The 16,638-nt window shown below is 44.2% G+C and overlaps 1 protein-coding gene across 1 annotated transcript in view; it reads right to left on the bottom strand.

Moving 5' to 3' along the window:
* RRP15 (ribosomal RNA processing 15 homolog) overlaps window positions 1–16,638 on the bottom strand; it is a 36,048-nt gene that overhangs the window by 12,186 nt on the left and 7,224 nt on the right. The window contains exons 2-4 of the mRNA XM_068129584.2: window positions 12,536–12,804; window positions 12,055–12,152; window positions 8,167–8,359 (exon numbers count right to left, since the gene is read on the bottom strand). Of these exons, the coding sequence (XP_067985685.1) occupies window positions 8,167–8,359; window positions 12,055–12,152; window positions 12,536–12,804 (560 nt within the window). The remainder of the gene's footprint in view (window positions 1–8,166; window positions 8,360–12,054; window positions 12,153–12,535; window positions 12,805–16,638) is intronic.

Genomic DNA, 16,638 nt, shown 5'->3' with positions numbered 1-16,638 from the left:
GGCCAGAACGCCCCGACCCACAAACGCAGATGACTGAACAGAAGGATGGATTGTTCATAGCAAAGCCACATTACTCACAATCCGATGGAGTCACAAGGTTCTCCAAATAGTGGAGTTAAATGGTGTACACCGAAACACCTCCTGCCCCTGACGATGTTGCGTATCACTCAGGATGTTCCACAGAAAAACAGGTTTGCATTGCATTCACACGTCCCAAAGTAAAGACAAGAATATCATTGGCCGTCTCAAGAGAGCAACCTGAACACCAAAGGGTCTGTAAATTTGATCAAGCCGAGCGGTCTGGCCTCGGGAATTCTCCCCTTGAGCACCGGTCAAGCCTCTTCCGAGTGCCTGAAAAACTCATGGGAGCACTTCCATAAATAATTTTCTCCCTTTTTTCCCACTTGCTCACTCTGGCAACTCGACTGCACCATCTCTCAAGCGGCGTCCCACAGTGGTTAGCATACCTCAATCAGGTTCTGCCAATTCCATTCATTGCTCCACCTGTCCGCCGACGCAAATCAACCCTCACCGGCACGAACAGCTCTTCATTTTACAGAAACGAAGATCGATCAACCACATAATTCGTTTGCTATATCTGCAGGAAAGCAGAATGACGTTTTGCAGGAAACAGCAATTAATAATGATGTGTTTAAAATAAATAAATAAATAAATAAGGACCCGTTACATTTCTCCCCTTCTGCACAAATTCTCCCTTTCCACACAAAATGTGGAAAACTTTTCAACACAAACCTCTCCCTTTCCACACAAAATGTCAGTCTGTTATCCTTCAATCCCACTCCTCTCTCGAGGTCTTTAAAACAGCTGTTCACTACCATCTCTTATCTTCCCCCATCCAAAACTTTCATCTTTTCTACCCCCACTAATTCACCCCAGATCCACCTTGTTTGAAAGTCCAACTTCTTTCCTGGAAGTCCTTGCAGTGTTCATGTTTTATACCTCTCCCACCTCCCCCAAAGCCCTCCCCCTCCCACATTTCTCCCGTTGTCCCTGCTCTCAAATGTTGTGTTTGTGTCCTTTACCCCTCTCCTCTCTCTCCCCATCTTGTCTGCCACTCCCCTTATTTTTTGTGTCTTGTGTGTCGGTTTGACTTTTTGTGCGATTAATGTTAGCTCTTTCACGAGCCTCGATCTTGCATACAAAAAAAAAAAAAAAAAAAAAATCGGTATCAGATCAGCGTGAGATCGGGAGTGTCGAGACTCGATCTCCGTCTTTTCAACGTCAATCTTCCCTCCAGTCCTTCAGCACCATCTCGTGATCCCAAATACCTCGGCGCAATCTTTTCCGCTCTCATTTACCATTTACTCGCGTCTGCCTGTTTTCTGTTCGTCCAATGTCAGTCTGTTATCCTTCAACCATTTGCCTAATTCTTCCAGGACTCATTGTCTGTCACACAACACCTTTACGGCCTCAACACAGGAAAGGATAGTCTGCATGCCTGGTCCAGTGTCCAATCTAACGTACATATCATGCCAATCCACACAATGTGGCAAACCCAATGGCTGAAGGGGTAACAGGGAATGGGCAGTAAAATGGTGAAATATTACAACCCCAAAAAAAACATTTCCACAAACATAACCATGCTGCGACCTCTTCCAAACACATCAAGACAACTACCGATCCATCTGCTGGATTGGGAATTGGCTTAGTGTGCCTTAATTAGCATGGTTTTAAGATGTAAGTTCGAAAAACAAAAGAGCAAAAGGTGGTAAATAATCCGAGGCGTTCCTTTTTGTTGCTCCGCTACATACACTCAAGTCAGAACACGTCAGTACAAAGCTGGGAATTAAATATCCAAGCGCAAAGCAACAAGGAATGGCCAAAAGAGGAATTGGAAAAGTGGTTGAGGATAAGGAAAGGGATGCTAATCACTTGCAGGCCTTCGTACTCACAGCATGTCCCAGCTCAGAAGCCTGGTGGGGCAAGGACAGTAACGGCTGGCATGGTGCGCGGCACGGTCCCACACCGACGTCTCCACCAGTCGTGTTCTCCCTGTTAATTGCTACCAGCTGCAGGGCCCAGGCACAGGGCGGCTTTCAACGCGGCTTGTACAAATATTTGATCATATTGACGCCGGGCCAATAAGTCCACAAAATAGTCAGTGGGAAGTGGGCTGTGGGCTAATAGCATGGCATCTCTCCAATATGGGATAGGAGCCACCGATGGACAGAAAAACTGCTCAAATTAACAGGGTTAGATGCTTTTGAAAAGCTTTCCCACAAACTATAACCATTAGTTCCAAATTACCCCGCATGTACGTTTCGGGTGCAATTCCAAATGGACGTGTAGGCACGCACACAATGAACAAGTAATCCCAAGAACTGCGAGGAAAGTGCTGCTGATGTACGAGTAGATGGGGAGCACGTTTGAGAAAAATCTCAAGAGAAAATCCAATCCCTGTCCAGGATTCGGACAATGGGCTGGTTCAAATAAAATAAACGGCAGAACCTTCCAAAAGAACAGCCAGACACAGAAACCAGAATGTACCAGACCATATAAATAAATAAAAAATCAGGGTTGAGGGACAAGATGAAGTAAGACTTGGCAGGATAAAAAAAGTGTGGGAAAGAAAGAGAGTAGGGGGAGGACATGGGGGACGGGGGGTGAAGAAGATAGCAGGGGGGGGGGGGGGGGAGAATATCTGGACAGTGGCACTGGATCAGGAAGGTAGTTTCACCAGAAGACGTTTGATGGTGGACCATGTGTGCCCTGCAGAAGCGTGGGAGGGGGGAGGGATAAAGCACAGAAAGAGCAGACGGTGCAAGACCAGAAAGGAGGCGGAAGAATGCAAAGACCGCTGACCTCCCTGCGATGTGAAGGTGAAAGGCCCATGGACTCAGCTTCATCACACGATTCCAATGATCTTGAAGGCCTTGTTTTCCACGTCCTCAAGCTGAGCAAGGAGTGATGCAGATGCAGCATCCCAGAGGGTAGAGCAGCATTCCATCAAGCTGTGGATGAAGGCCTTATAGGTGGATAGGAGTTCAGGTGTGCCAAGGAAGGACTTTGCACGACAGATGTAGATGGTTAGAAGATCACCATGATGAATGGTTAGAAGATGGTTAGATGGAGATGATTAGATTATTCGATGAAGATGATTATTTGATGAAGATGGTTAGAAGATCACCATGGATTGTAATAACGGTGTGAAGATCTTCCCAGTTAAGCGACTGGTTTTGGAGACAAATTTTGATAATTATGTGGTCCCAAAAGTTTGAGTGAACCTCTTCAAGAGGAGTGTGAAGGAAGCACATGGGACGGTTCACCACACAGCCTTTTCAGAGAAATCGAGTGACAGCATGACATTTGTCAGGATTGAAAGACAACTTCAAAGTGTTCCAACTTCTTTCTGACAACTCCCAATTTATTTATATCAATGACTGCACAGAAGGAAAGGATAGTCTTGCTCTTTCACGAGCCTCGATCTTGTATAGAAAAAAAAAAGAAAAAAAAAAAAAAAAAAAGGAAGAGACCGCTGCCTGCCGATGTGAAGGATGAGGGATGCTAAGGCAGAAGGTGGAGTCATCAGCAGAGAAAGAGGATTTTTCGAAGAGTCAGAGATCGTTAATTGGGATTATGTGACCCAAAGCCTTGGGCTTTGGCAGGAAGAGGAGATGAAAGGATCCCGTTGACTACGTGAGTGGAGAAAGTCAGTAGACCTTGTGTGCAGTTGTCCTTGGATAGGCAGAGTTTGGAGAGCAAGGCGGGATGCTCGACTATCGAATGCTCGAGGATGTGGAGAACGCGTAGCCAACCAAGATGCTGCACCCTCCACTCTCGTGCCAGACAAACCCTCTGCACTCGCACCCCTTCGGAAGTTGAGAGTAATTGACTACAATTGAAGAACATTGGATTCGGGGGTGAGGGGAAAGAAAAGAAAAGATGAACCTATCAAATTCAGAATGAAGGTTGGTGTCTGCGATTGGTGGTTCATACGGCACATGGTACTTTAGAATGTCTTTAGTGAAAATAGAACGTTTTTGTTGACGAAGTCTGTCTCCATCAAGCGAGTGATGCAGATGCAGCATCCGAGAGATAGGTGAAGCTGTATTGCCGTGTGTGGGGTTCATTTTCATGCGTTAAGTCTCACGAACTGACCGTACCCTGAACCACGAACACGCTTCCTCGTCTCAACGACTGCATTCTCGTCAACATCGATTAACCAAATTCCCAATAACTCTTCAGGTCTTCACAACTCGCCGGAGCACACCAGCCAATTCATTCCTTACATTTTGCTCAAAGGGAGTTTGGTAAATGTTTTAACCATCAGCTGATTTAGAATCTCTTTTGTGATCAACATTTCTCTACATACAATCTTGGCTTTCAAAACTACGCAGATCGCACCGTGTCATGCACCACGGCCGTCCCATTACAAACCCATTCATAGTTTGCACTCAGCCGAAGCTACAGTCATCTGTGTCCAAAGTCTTCAACCAGGACTTTGTAATCCTCACTTCCTTTTCACGTTCTCAAGACAATCACTTCCCCTCTCTCATTACCGATTCCTCTCCAAAATATGCCCTTTACATCCATAAAAAGTTTCAATTCTGAATCATCCACAACCGTAATTTGACCACAGCTGGTTTTGAGCATTGGCGTCAACAGGAAAGCAAGACGCGTTCAACTCGACATTTCATTAAACAAGAAAAACCAACGGTAGCCAAGGCTGGAACCTTCCACCTTAAGCTGGAACAGGAAGTTCATACGACATTTAAAAGTGTAAGGCAAGATTATGGATACCGTCAAATGACGAAGCAACATATGCACAATAACCTGGTAATAAAGAATTACAATATTTAGAAGGAAGGTTTCAACAAAGTACTTTACAAATTATGACGTAAAAATATTTTGGAGACGCTTATATTGTAAGCAAAGGTAAGCACTACAAGGTTGTTTATGATGGAACCTTATGGATTGTGACCGAGCTGCTTTCAGATTAATAATTTTAAAATAACTACAAGAGAAGGTATGACTTTATGGAGGCCATATGCTGATGTCTGCCTTGTGAGCCTTGTAAACGTCATGAGGATACCATCAGTGGTTTCATCCTCGATGCCATGACGGCGAGTCCTTTGCCATCCAAGGCATCTACAGAAGAGAATGTATCAAGGTCTGGAGGAAAAAAAACACTTATCTGCAGATAAAGTGACACACATTTCAGGAAGGAGTGGGTGGATGAGGTCGAAGTCCCACGAGGGAGACATTCAAAGAGCAAAGCAAAAACAAATTGGTACAGAACAGGGCCTAGACCAATTTGACTTTACAAATGGCCAATGTCTCAGCTTCTCACAAAGGAAATAGTCATCACCAGCTCTACTTGTGAGCAATGCCAAGCAGCTTACTACTCGTAGTCAACTTGACTGAAAGAAAAAGAAAAGATGCCCTGTTTGCTAAATACTCAAAAATGCTACACTGCAACAGAAAAACACATGCAAGACACAAAAATACAAGACAAAGACAACACGAAAATACAAGAAAAACACAAAAAACAAAGCCAAACAAACAAAAACAGATACCGAGAGAGACAGACACTAAGACACAGAGAGAGACACAGAGAGAGAGACAGACAGAGAGACAGACAAACTTTCTGAGATATCCTGCTCATAGACAGATATGTGTGAAAACAAACTCCATCCACCTCCGGTGGTGGAGGTGACAAATAAGCACAGACAGAAAAAAAATAAACAGAAAAAGACAGACACAAAGTGACTTCTCATCACAGTCTCCATCGGGTTGGTAGTGACGCACGCAGTGAATGTCCACCAAGCAAGGTTCAATGGTAGTTACCCACATAGACACGAAGTGTAAAGTGTGGTTAAGCAATTGGTTCACTTTGTCTGTCTGTCTCTGTCAGTTGATTTTGTCAGTTTATGATCAAAGAGCGACAATTTCAATTGAATGTTGTATTTTGAACACAAATCTGAAAACAAACCCATAGTTTAACAATAAATACTCTGGCTCTGAATTTATTCCGATTGTACATGCGCAGAGAGGACCACGATTTTTGTAAAATGACAATAAATAAATAAATAAAAAATAACAAAATCAAAAATAATTCCAAACAAGTACAGATACATTCAAAGTACACCGCCCCCATGCCAAATAAATAAATATCCTCCAGCGCAGCATTGCCGGCACGCCTTCAGCGCCCGGCGATACCGCCGTGCAGCTCGCTCACAGAGACTGTATTGGGAGAGGTGTACAATAATATTGATTGAGTAATTGCATAATTAAAATCAATAAATAATGATCAAATATTTTCTTAATCAATTGGCTAATAGCATAGCTAAACGACCAGTGCATCACCCAAAGCTGTAACTTTTTGAAAATTAAACAAGTCATTCATCGAATTTTAAAAAATAATTAATTGATTAATCAATAAATAATTAATCGATTAATTTATTCATCAATAAATCAAAAATATCCTTCCTCGTCACATCACTTGGTCACTGTCGTGTAGAAATATTAGCTTCCTAGCTCAAAAGGTGCCTGAGATATTGGCCAGATGAGAAAGGAAATAAATAAGTACAGTACTTAATTAATCAATAATAATTAAGGAACTAATCAATTAATTGATTAATCAAAAAACCAAAAAAATAGTTTTTGCAAAAGCACTTGCTCACCATTAACAAAATTTCATCTCCCTAGCTCAAAGGATGGCTGAGATCTCGGCCGGAAAAACAAACAAAGACGTCATGCAGAGCATGATGCTTGCAAAATCCACTCCCCCACCCCGCCCCCTCAGACTCTCCCCGAAAAAAAGGTTGCAATTGATCCAGCAAATTTTCCATTTCATCAAGATCAAAATTGACGATCTTGACCAAAGCTCGGGTCAATAGGATTAAAATCGACGATTTTTAGATGAAAATTCTTGATTTTAGAAGTTTGACCTTCAGTTGACCTTTTGACCTCAAAAGTAGTTGGCTTCTCAATTCAGTGGGGCACGATGCAAATGCTGTTAAATTTTCAAGTCAATCAGATGAAAAGTGATTTTTCAGAAAAACATTATGATTTTGGAAGTTCGACCTTGAGTTGACCTTTGACCTTTTGACCTCAAAATAGTTGGTTTTCCAATTTAGTGACAATATACAAATGCTGTTCAATTTTCAAGTCAATCGGATTAAAAATGGCGATTATAAAAAATTTGACCTCCAGATGACCTTTAACCTTTGACCTCAAAATCAATATTCTTCTCAATTGTATCGACCTCTACAACTTGGTGAAGTTTTCATGACTGTTTAGAATTGTGACCTGTAGGCCAGTGACAAACGAACAGACTGACTAACTAACAACCGCAACCGACCAATATACTTCAAAAGTCTTCGATTTTGCAAGTAACAAGAAACTGGAATGAAAACTGAGTCTCCCTTTCAGCGTGCATCATTGCCGGGCCCCCTTCAGTGCCCGGCAATGACGTCATGCAGTGTCTGGAGATGGAATAGGAAAGGAGCAGTGTAAAACAGGAAGCTTACTGTTTTAACAACATCATAAAAGGACCCAAACAACTAATGTAACGTGTTAAATCAGTGGATGTAAAAGACGCTGCATCTACGGTGGTAAACTTCCGAATTTTTTATTTCTACGACCTTTAAAATTTATTTTATTTCAATTGAATTATATACTTGAACACGAGAACACAAATCGCCTTTTTGTCACTTTCCAAACCCTTCCGTTTAGCAGTACAGTAATTGGACAAAATATTACGGTATTTTACGTCATCACGACCAATCAAATTTGCTGCTTGCAGACACCGCCCATGTTCTTGTTTCTCAAGATTGTTGTGACTTCTTGTGGGGTAAGGTGTTCCATGAACTCTCTAGTTCGTTTTGGTGTGAGAAACAATCTCAGCAATGGGGATGTTACCAGTTAACCTCACAGCTCCACCCACAAACAATAAACAGTGAAACAAGAAAGCAAACATGGGGTCACCTCGTGGAGGGGAGGGGCGTGGGAGAAGGGTAAGTGAAAATGAAGAGGTGTGGTGAACAATGAGACGAATGTGTGAGAGCAAACAGGCAGGTGTGCACGCATACACACACAGTTAGACAAAAAGGATATATAGCACAAAAAACACAGGTATTCAATAAAACAAGACTGGAATTGTTAGTGCCTCAAAATCAGTTGACAGTTTCATGACCGCCCCACCTTGATCTCCTTGGGGCTGGGTTTGGGTGCCGTTCCTCCGGGGGCAGAACCCCTCAGCACGCCAATAAAGTCCTTGCGTGAAACACTCGCCAACAACTTCGCACGCTTTTGCTTTGAAGGCCCAGCCTCTCGCATCTGTCCCTCAATGACCTTTTGATGCTTACGTACAGAGTTGAACAGCTGCACCACGCCCCTGAGCCAAGAAAGAAAACAAAAACAGGTAAATTATAAATGCAGCGGTTCGGCACAGAGTGGTATTCGGCCATGGAGTGGGGTTTTTTTTGTTTGTTTCGCCTTCCGCCGGTGAAACACCATGATGAAAAACAAGACAAGTATGTTAGTCAAGCCAAAGCCAAGACACAGTGACTTTATCACGGCAGAGATACGCAGAGGACGAATATATAAATGGTAAGGACGGGTTCCATCAATGAGCAGTTTTAGCATTCCCATTTAAATATCACGAGAAAGGGACATCTCTAACACACCAGAAAAAAAAAAAAAAAAATCAGGATTTAAACTCAAAAGTGGATCTATTTTAAAACTAGCGACTACGTGATAGGACAAGGATTGCTTCTGAACAGCAATAGATAAAGGAATTTAAAAATACTTATTTATTTATTTTTGACAAATGCCAGCGAAGAAGACAGCAACAAGGCCTCATTCATTTATCATTTTGCTTTTCACCCACCCAACCTCCTGGGAGCAAAAATTCGCTGCCAAAAGATCAGAAAATCCACAAGCAAGACTGGAAAGCTTTCATCAAACCGACGTTGAGGCCGGAATGCGAACATATAATGCCTAAATCCCATCGAGCCTTGCCTCATGATAACCGAGCCAGCTGGGTAATTAAACTCACACTGAACACGAGTAGCATGGAACCCAAAATAACCCTTGGTAACCTTACAGGGCAGGGATAATTGTTAAGCAAAAGGTCCAATGCTCGATGCAAAACGAGGCTATGTATGAAATTTATGTTTAAAAAAAAAAAAAATACAATTTGAACCTTTTTTATTTTTCTCCCCCAAAATATAAACGTTATTAAATAGGAGACCATAAAGTGAAACATCTGAGCAAACAGAACTTTCTCTCCAAAGCAAGATAAACAGGGCGTATGGATTCCTGTGGTTTTCTAACATGCGACGTAACCCAACATTCAAAACGTGTCGTCTCATTAACCAATAAACAAACAAGGCCGAGAGACAAAGGGAGTGGAGAGAGGGGAAGAGATTGAGATTTGGAGGGCTCGACAGGGAGACTTGGAGAGGGTTTAGAGTGGTCAAAGTTGAGGGCTTAAGGTTGGGGGTGGTGGAAGAGGCTTGGGGTTGAGGCAGGACTTGAGGATTCGGGGTCGGATTGGTGGAGGAGTTGAGGACTCGGGGTGGAATTGATGGAGGAGTTGAGGACTCAGGGTGAGGGTAGTGGAGTAGTTGAGGACTCATGGTGAGGACTCGGGATGAGAGTGGTGGAGGAGTTAACGACGCAGGGTGAGGGTGGTGGAGGAGTTGAGGACTCGGGGTGAGGATGGTGGAGGAGTTGAGGACTCGGGGTGAGGGTGGTGGAGGAGTTGAGGACTGGGGGGTTAACAAGGGGAGATGCAGAAAATAGGGTTTTGAGGGTGATGGCCGGAATGCGAAGTGAGGGTGATGGGGGAGTTGAGGTCCCAGAGTGGGGTTGGTGGAGGAGTTGAAGGCTCAACATCTTTATTATTGAGTTTAATCAACATCTTTAAGTACCGCCATATAATATAAATATCACCATATAATTTAAGTACTATATAATATACAACAACACAATAGGCATTTTAAGGCAATTTTCCCTGCGAGAGCGGGGGCCTTGCGGGCCCCATGACAATCTTCTCCATTTTGCCCTATTTTCTGCATCTCCCCTTGTTAACCGCCGTACATTGAATGGAGTTCACCCCGACACCCTTCCTGCACACAGCACACGGCCACTTCCCAGTTCTTTCCACCTCACCACATGCTATCACCTTCGTCTTTCCGATATTCACCTTCAGCCCTTTTGCCTCCATACATTCCTTCCACTTGTTTATCTTCTCATTCAGTCCATCCATACTTTCTGCAATCAACACCCGATCATCTGCATACAACAACTCCCACGGTAAACCCTCCTTTACGTTCCGAGCCAGCACCTCCATCACAGCTACAAATAGTAGTGGACTTAGTACCGACCCCTGATGCACTGCCAACTTCACCTCAAACTCACCACTGTTCGGTCCATTCTTACAGCTGCGCGCGCTCTCTCGTACATTGCCATATATATATATATATTGTTGCGGATCTCGCCGCCGGCCTCAAAACCGTAGCAATATATATATATATATTCAATAAAACGATATGAATAAACAATGTATCAAAACGATAGGTCATTAACTGCATGTATAGCATTTAGGGTCACCAAGCAGGACAACATTGTAATCAGGGTCGCCACCAAAAAAGGTTGGGAACCACTGGGCTGTTGTGAGGGTTTAAATTTGGTGATATCGAGACTTTAACACCATGGTATTCAATGATTATAGGACACCGCATTGTCACGACGTTTATATCTACATTGTAAGAAGATACCCAGCGATCATGTGCACACTAACTCCAAGAGCCACATACTTATTATGTACGCAAATTTGGGAGATTCCCCACAACCTTTTTCCCCACATGCTTTGCAAATAGTCGCTTCAACTGTCATCACAATCTCCTCCTTATGTTTTCTCTTCAATCCCCACTCCTTACGAGAGTCCTGGGCGAGTTATCCTCCGAGTGAACCGAGAAGGAGCGAGTGAAGTGAGAAGTCTGAAAATAAATCTAATCTGGCAGAGGCATTTTGGAGAGATTGCAGAGGGCCTGTGATGGATGCTGTGAAGAGGAACAGGTTGAGATGGTTTAGTCATGTGTTGAAGAAGGATGAAAGTGACTGGTTGAGAAGAGTGATGGAAATGAATGTAGAAGGAAGTAGAGGACGGGGAAGACCGAGAAAGACTTGGCTAAAGATGGTGGAAGAAGAAATGCGAGCAAGGGGGTTAACAAGGGGAGATGCAGAAAATAGGGCAAAATGGAGAAGATTGTCATGGGGACCGCAAGGCTAACCCCCGCTCTAGCAGGGAAAATGGCCTTAAAATGCCTGTTGTTGCTGTTGTTGTTGTTGCAGAGGGCCGAATTGGAATAACTGCAAAGAGGAGGTAACTTGCAATGAAGGGAAGAGGTGCCATGTACACGTATGACTGTAGAAGGAGTTGGTGGGGAGAGCGTGGGACGGATTTCATGAACAGCACAGAGGAACAGGTGACATGATGTGGCGTTTAGCAAAATTTGTATGGAGGTCGTAAAATAAATAAATAAAATGCTGGCTAATTAAATGATCGTGTATTCAATTTCTAACAGGACGTCACCGTCGCTTACAAACCTGCAGAAAATTGTGGTCGATATCAAGTGCAACATTGCACCACAAAACCTTTAAAACAAGTGCAAGTTAATTAATGGACTGTGCTCTTTTTGACTCCAGGCCTCAGGTGGCTTTCCAAGGCATCACTGAGTGGTTGGGTCAAGATTGGGGCTCTGGGATGGTAAATGTACACTTCAAACGGGATTTCCCTGGAAGCAATTCACGGAAGGCAAACGTGTGGCATGCTGTGTGGGGGAAGGAAATGGTAGGGGAGGGGGGCGGAATGTGCAGATGCAAGTTTGAATTGTCTGAATACATGGGGATATAAAGTACAGATTAACCATGTTATCTTATCATAGCAGAGAGGCATTGACATGTCCATACACCTGAATTAACAAAAAGCAAGAGCAGAATAAAAATAAAAGTAACTGCCCCCAACATCAACAGCAGCCTGGTCCTAATCCTCACTCTCAAAGTCCTTTTCCCTATTAATACCTGGTGGCGATTTTCTGCAGGTTCCGCTCCTTCTCCCTGTCTCCAACAGTGTCTGGCTTGACACGACACAGCTGCTCCTTCACTTCCTTATTCTGTAGCTGTGGCGAGGGTGGTACAACGGCTTTGCTGAGCGATCGGCACGGCTCGTACAACATCTCGACGATGACTCGTCATGCAAATCATTCATGTTTTCACTCAATTCTGCCTGGTCAGCTCATAGGAGAGCATGCTTCCATCAACACATGACAAACTTGAGTTGTTGGGTAGGCCCCACTCTGCAGTTAAACTAAACATCGCAAAAACAAAACACAGCACATTTTTAACAGCAATCTCCATGTCATGGATGTTGATGGAAGAAAAAATAAATAAATAAAAGAAGCAAAATTTAACAAGAGGAGAGCGATGGGGTTAATTATTAGAGGCCTCCTGCATGATCAAACCTAAACTTGAAAATGGTAAGCAGACCACAGGACGCACAAACCTGGACCTTCCATCGCTGGATCTCCGATTTGTTGACATCCTTGGTCTTCTGGTGCTCTTTGTTTTTGGACAAGATCACCGGTTTGCTCTCTGGAGTCTTTTTACCCAGAACCCGAGCCATGGCATCGGCCCAGCCAGCGTTGGGGTTGTCCTCCGATGGGGAGATTTGGCCATCATTTTCCAGTGCCTCGCCCTCCCCACCGGTCTCAAACTCGGAATTGTCGTCCAAATCATCGCTGCTGCTTTCGACTTTCAACTCCGCCTGAACCTCTGCAACAGTTTGGAGATGACAAATTGAATACATAATCAGTAAGGCAATTGCAACCTGCACATTTCATGCAATCAGCTCTGTATGCAAATAAAACATACCACCTGCACCAAAGGTAAACGATGACCACAACAAGCCATTTACCTTTTCAAGAACTTTACATGCGCAAGGAAAGAAGAAGACATCTATCAAAAGGAAAAATAAAAAAGGTTTAAAAAAATAAAATAAAACATCTTCACACACTAATGCCAGTTAAACCTCTTGACAAGCCTGCCACCACATGGTTACAAAAGGAAGGGCAACATAGAAGCACGGTAATTGAAATACACGCAAAACTTGCAGTACGTCGCATACACCAAGGCAACAAAATCAAAACCGTGGTATTTAACATCAGCATTACAATTTTATTGTTATAAAGGAAAATATAACTTTCTGCCATGGGCATTGCCACGCACCTTCCACAAGGTGAAATGATACAACATTAACTGCTTGCTGCACCTGTGCCAGAAAGTAATCAGAAATATAGTGCAGTATTGCAGCTTGCTCAGGGACAACACCCCAACAACACAACGTAAACACGCGCACGCGCATCCAGGTCAGGCACCACACTCAGTCACGGAGCCGGTTGCAGTTGTCTGGATTCTAAGTGGTTGGAGTAAATACGCTATTTGATAAAATGCTGGTGAAACAAGACTCATGACACATTTTTGGAAATAGAAAAACTGGACAAAAAAAAAATGGGGGACAACATGGAGACAGAAACAAAATTTGGGGTGGTCGAGTGGCTTATGGGGTGACGGGGTGGAGACAATCATCATTTTGGATTTTGTTTTTAAATACATGGTCCAAGGCTGAAAATGGAGCTGGCACACACTGTGCACGTACGGATATGCACCCTTGGGGGAAGTGCCGTCACTTACCGTGATACTCTGGACACCAGCGACGACATAACAATGGCGCCGCCTTTAGGAGGCGGAGCATTTCCTCCTCCAGCGGCGGAGCATTTCCTCCTCCCCATGGATGCCAACCAATGGGGCATGTCCATGCTTTATCCTTTTAAAGGCTGAACGTCAAGCAAGGAAGGAGCACGTACCATTTTTAATGTGTTTGGTATGACTCGAAACGGACCAATCCGGATGGGTGTTTTTTTTTTAGGAGACACCAACTCCTTACTGGATGGCCGTTGGCTCTCTACAGATGCTCATCTGCCCTTTGCCAGGTGTTGTTTTTGGTGCTGGCATGGTGTCACAGTCACCTTCCCCACGAGCAAATCCAGTGAGGGGTGTTGGTTTAGTTGCCAACAAAATGACCATGTGGCAGGTAGCACTGGGTTACATGTGACCAGTGGCAGACACAAAAGACTGACCTGATCAGGATGGTAGTGAACAGCTGTCTTGAAACCATGAAGGGAAGAATGATATTTAAAAGACAGAGAAGGTTGCTTCCACCAGATTGTGATTTTGGAAAGGACTGAAGAGTGGGAAGAGGCTGCTGCCTGTCTCTGTCTCTGAATGGTGACGAATGTCATGGCAGAGAGTGGAGTCATCAGCAAATAGATAAAGAGGATAAAGAGGAGGAAATAGATAAAAGGACCAGAAATAGATGGAGTCAGAGAGATCATTTATGAAGATTAGGAATAGAATGGGGCTTAGAACACTGCCTTGGGGCACTCCAGGCCTGACATTGAGAGGAGACGAAGGGATTCCGTAGAGTGCCGCACATTGGCTACAAGAGTGGAGGAAGTCAGTAAGGCATGTTGGCCTTGGATGCCATAAGCAGAGAGTTTGGTAGAGCAAGGGGGGATTGTATCAAAATGCCAGACTGTGTCAAAAGCACGACATATTTCTAGAGAGAAGGCCCTGATCTCATGTCTGAAATTGATGGCCTCCATCCATTGTTGGACGAGCAGTCCATGGTCGAGTTACCTTGTCTGAAACCAAATTGGTGATCTGTGATGAGGTGGTTGAAGAGAAGAAAGGATTTCCTATCAACTGCGATGATAGTTTCCATGACCTTGCTGATGAATGGAAGTAAGATGATGGGTCTGTATTTAAGAGGATTCATAGTTGAGGGGATTCGTTTTTGCACCTTTTTTATATAATGCAGGTGATGTTGGCCAACTTCCAAGCAGATGGAAGATGACCTCGTGCAAATGACAGGGTGGAAAGGGCAGAGAGGACATGCAAGAGCAGCAAAGCAGGTTTATAGGACATGTGAGCCGATGCCCTCCAGACCAATGGCAGAGTCAGAGTCGAGGGTTGCCAGAAACATCTCCAACTTCTCAGGTGCAAATGACGCAGAGTGCAGGAGCAATTGGGTACGACAGGGAAGGGTGGGTGAGGGGTGAGGGACAAGATTTGGAAGCAAACAGAATTGAGGCATTCGGTTTTCCCATGAGCGGATTTAGCTGTGGAGCCATTGGAAGTGAGGGAAGGGATGGAAGGGGAGCAAACTACAGAGACTGACTTGACAAGGCCTCACCAGGATTTAGAGAAGGGAGACAAGTTTGAAAGGTCAATCTTGTTGGGCAGATGTTTTCTCACTTGAGGTACTGTTCCTTCCACACAAAGTGCAGTTATTAGTGGAATGTGAGTAGATTAGAGGAATTAGTCAATATGCTTGGCTTTTGAGAACACCATGTGGAAAAAGAGAACCATGACAATTACAACTACATATGGGCAGGGTACAGCCCGAAGTGGAGATCGGTTTCTGAGGTTTGGGACATGGAATGTAGAGACAATGACAGGGAGTTCAGGAGAAGTGGTGGAAGTATTGGTCAGAAGAAGAGTGGACATATGTTGTGTGCAAGACGAGATGGAAGGGAAGTGGTGTGAGAATTGTGAAGGGCAGGCAGGGACAGAAATACAAGTTTGTGTGGCAAGGGTGCCTGGAGGGCGTGAATGGTGTTGGTGTCCTGTTTTCTGAGGAGTTTGTAGACAGTGTGGTGAGTGTGACTAGAGTGAGTGATAGGTTGATGATGATGAAAATGATGATTGGAAAGCTCTTGGTGAACGTCATCTCGGGATATGCTCCGCAGGTTGGTCGGAGCGATGAAGAGAAGGACAAGTTCTGGTGTGCGATAGAGAAGCTGATGGAAAACGTGAAAGATGAGGAAGTTGTTGTGGTAGGAGGAGACCTAAATGGACATGTGGGAAGGAGTATGGATGGTTTTGAGGGAGTTCATGGGGGTTACGGATATGGTGTGAGAAATGGAGAAGGTGAAAGGATTTTGGAGTTTGCCGATTTGTAATATTCAGTTCCAGAAAGAGGATAATAAGCTTGTTACATACAGGTCAGGTGGGTCGATGACAACCGTTGACTACCTGATGGTGCATAGGCGAGATAGGGGGCACCTCCGGGACACAAACGTGATCCCGGGGGAGGAGGCTGTTTCACAGCACCACTTGGTTGTCTGCGACATAGGGTGAAAGGTGCGAGGAGGGATCGGCGGGTGAAGTACCAACTGAGAATGAAGGTGTGGAGGTTGAAAGAGGTGACAGTAAGGGAGGCATTAAAAGAGAGGCTGAGTAGGGTAGAGGATGATGTGGTTGAGCTTGAAAGTGGTTGGATGTCAATGAAAGCTAGTCTGTTGGGAGCAGTTGGTGAGGTATGTGGATGGACAAAAGGACCACCGAGGCACTCGGAAACATGGTGGTGGGATGATGAAGTTGGAAAGAGGATTGACAAGAAGAGGAAGAAGTTCAAGGAGTGGCAGAAGGCGTAGGGTATGGGAGCAGAAACAGCAGAGCATGAAAGTTATAAGGCAGCCAAAAAGGCTGCAAAGAAAGAGGTATGTAGGAAAATGTTCGGAGAACACTTGGATTCGGAAGAGGGTC

Source organism: Myxine glutinosa, chromosome 9 (genome assembly GCF_964187855.1).
Source record: "Myxine glutinosa chromosome 9, kmMyxGlut1.1, whole genome shotgun sequence".
In the NCBI taxonomy this organism is placed as follows: domain Eukaryota; kingdom Metazoa; phylum Chordata; class Myxini; order Myxiniformes; family Myxinidae; genus Myxine; species Myxine glutinosa.
The sequence above is the reverse complement of the archived record's forward strand: the minus strand, read 5'-3'. Positions and strand labels throughout refer to the sequence as shown.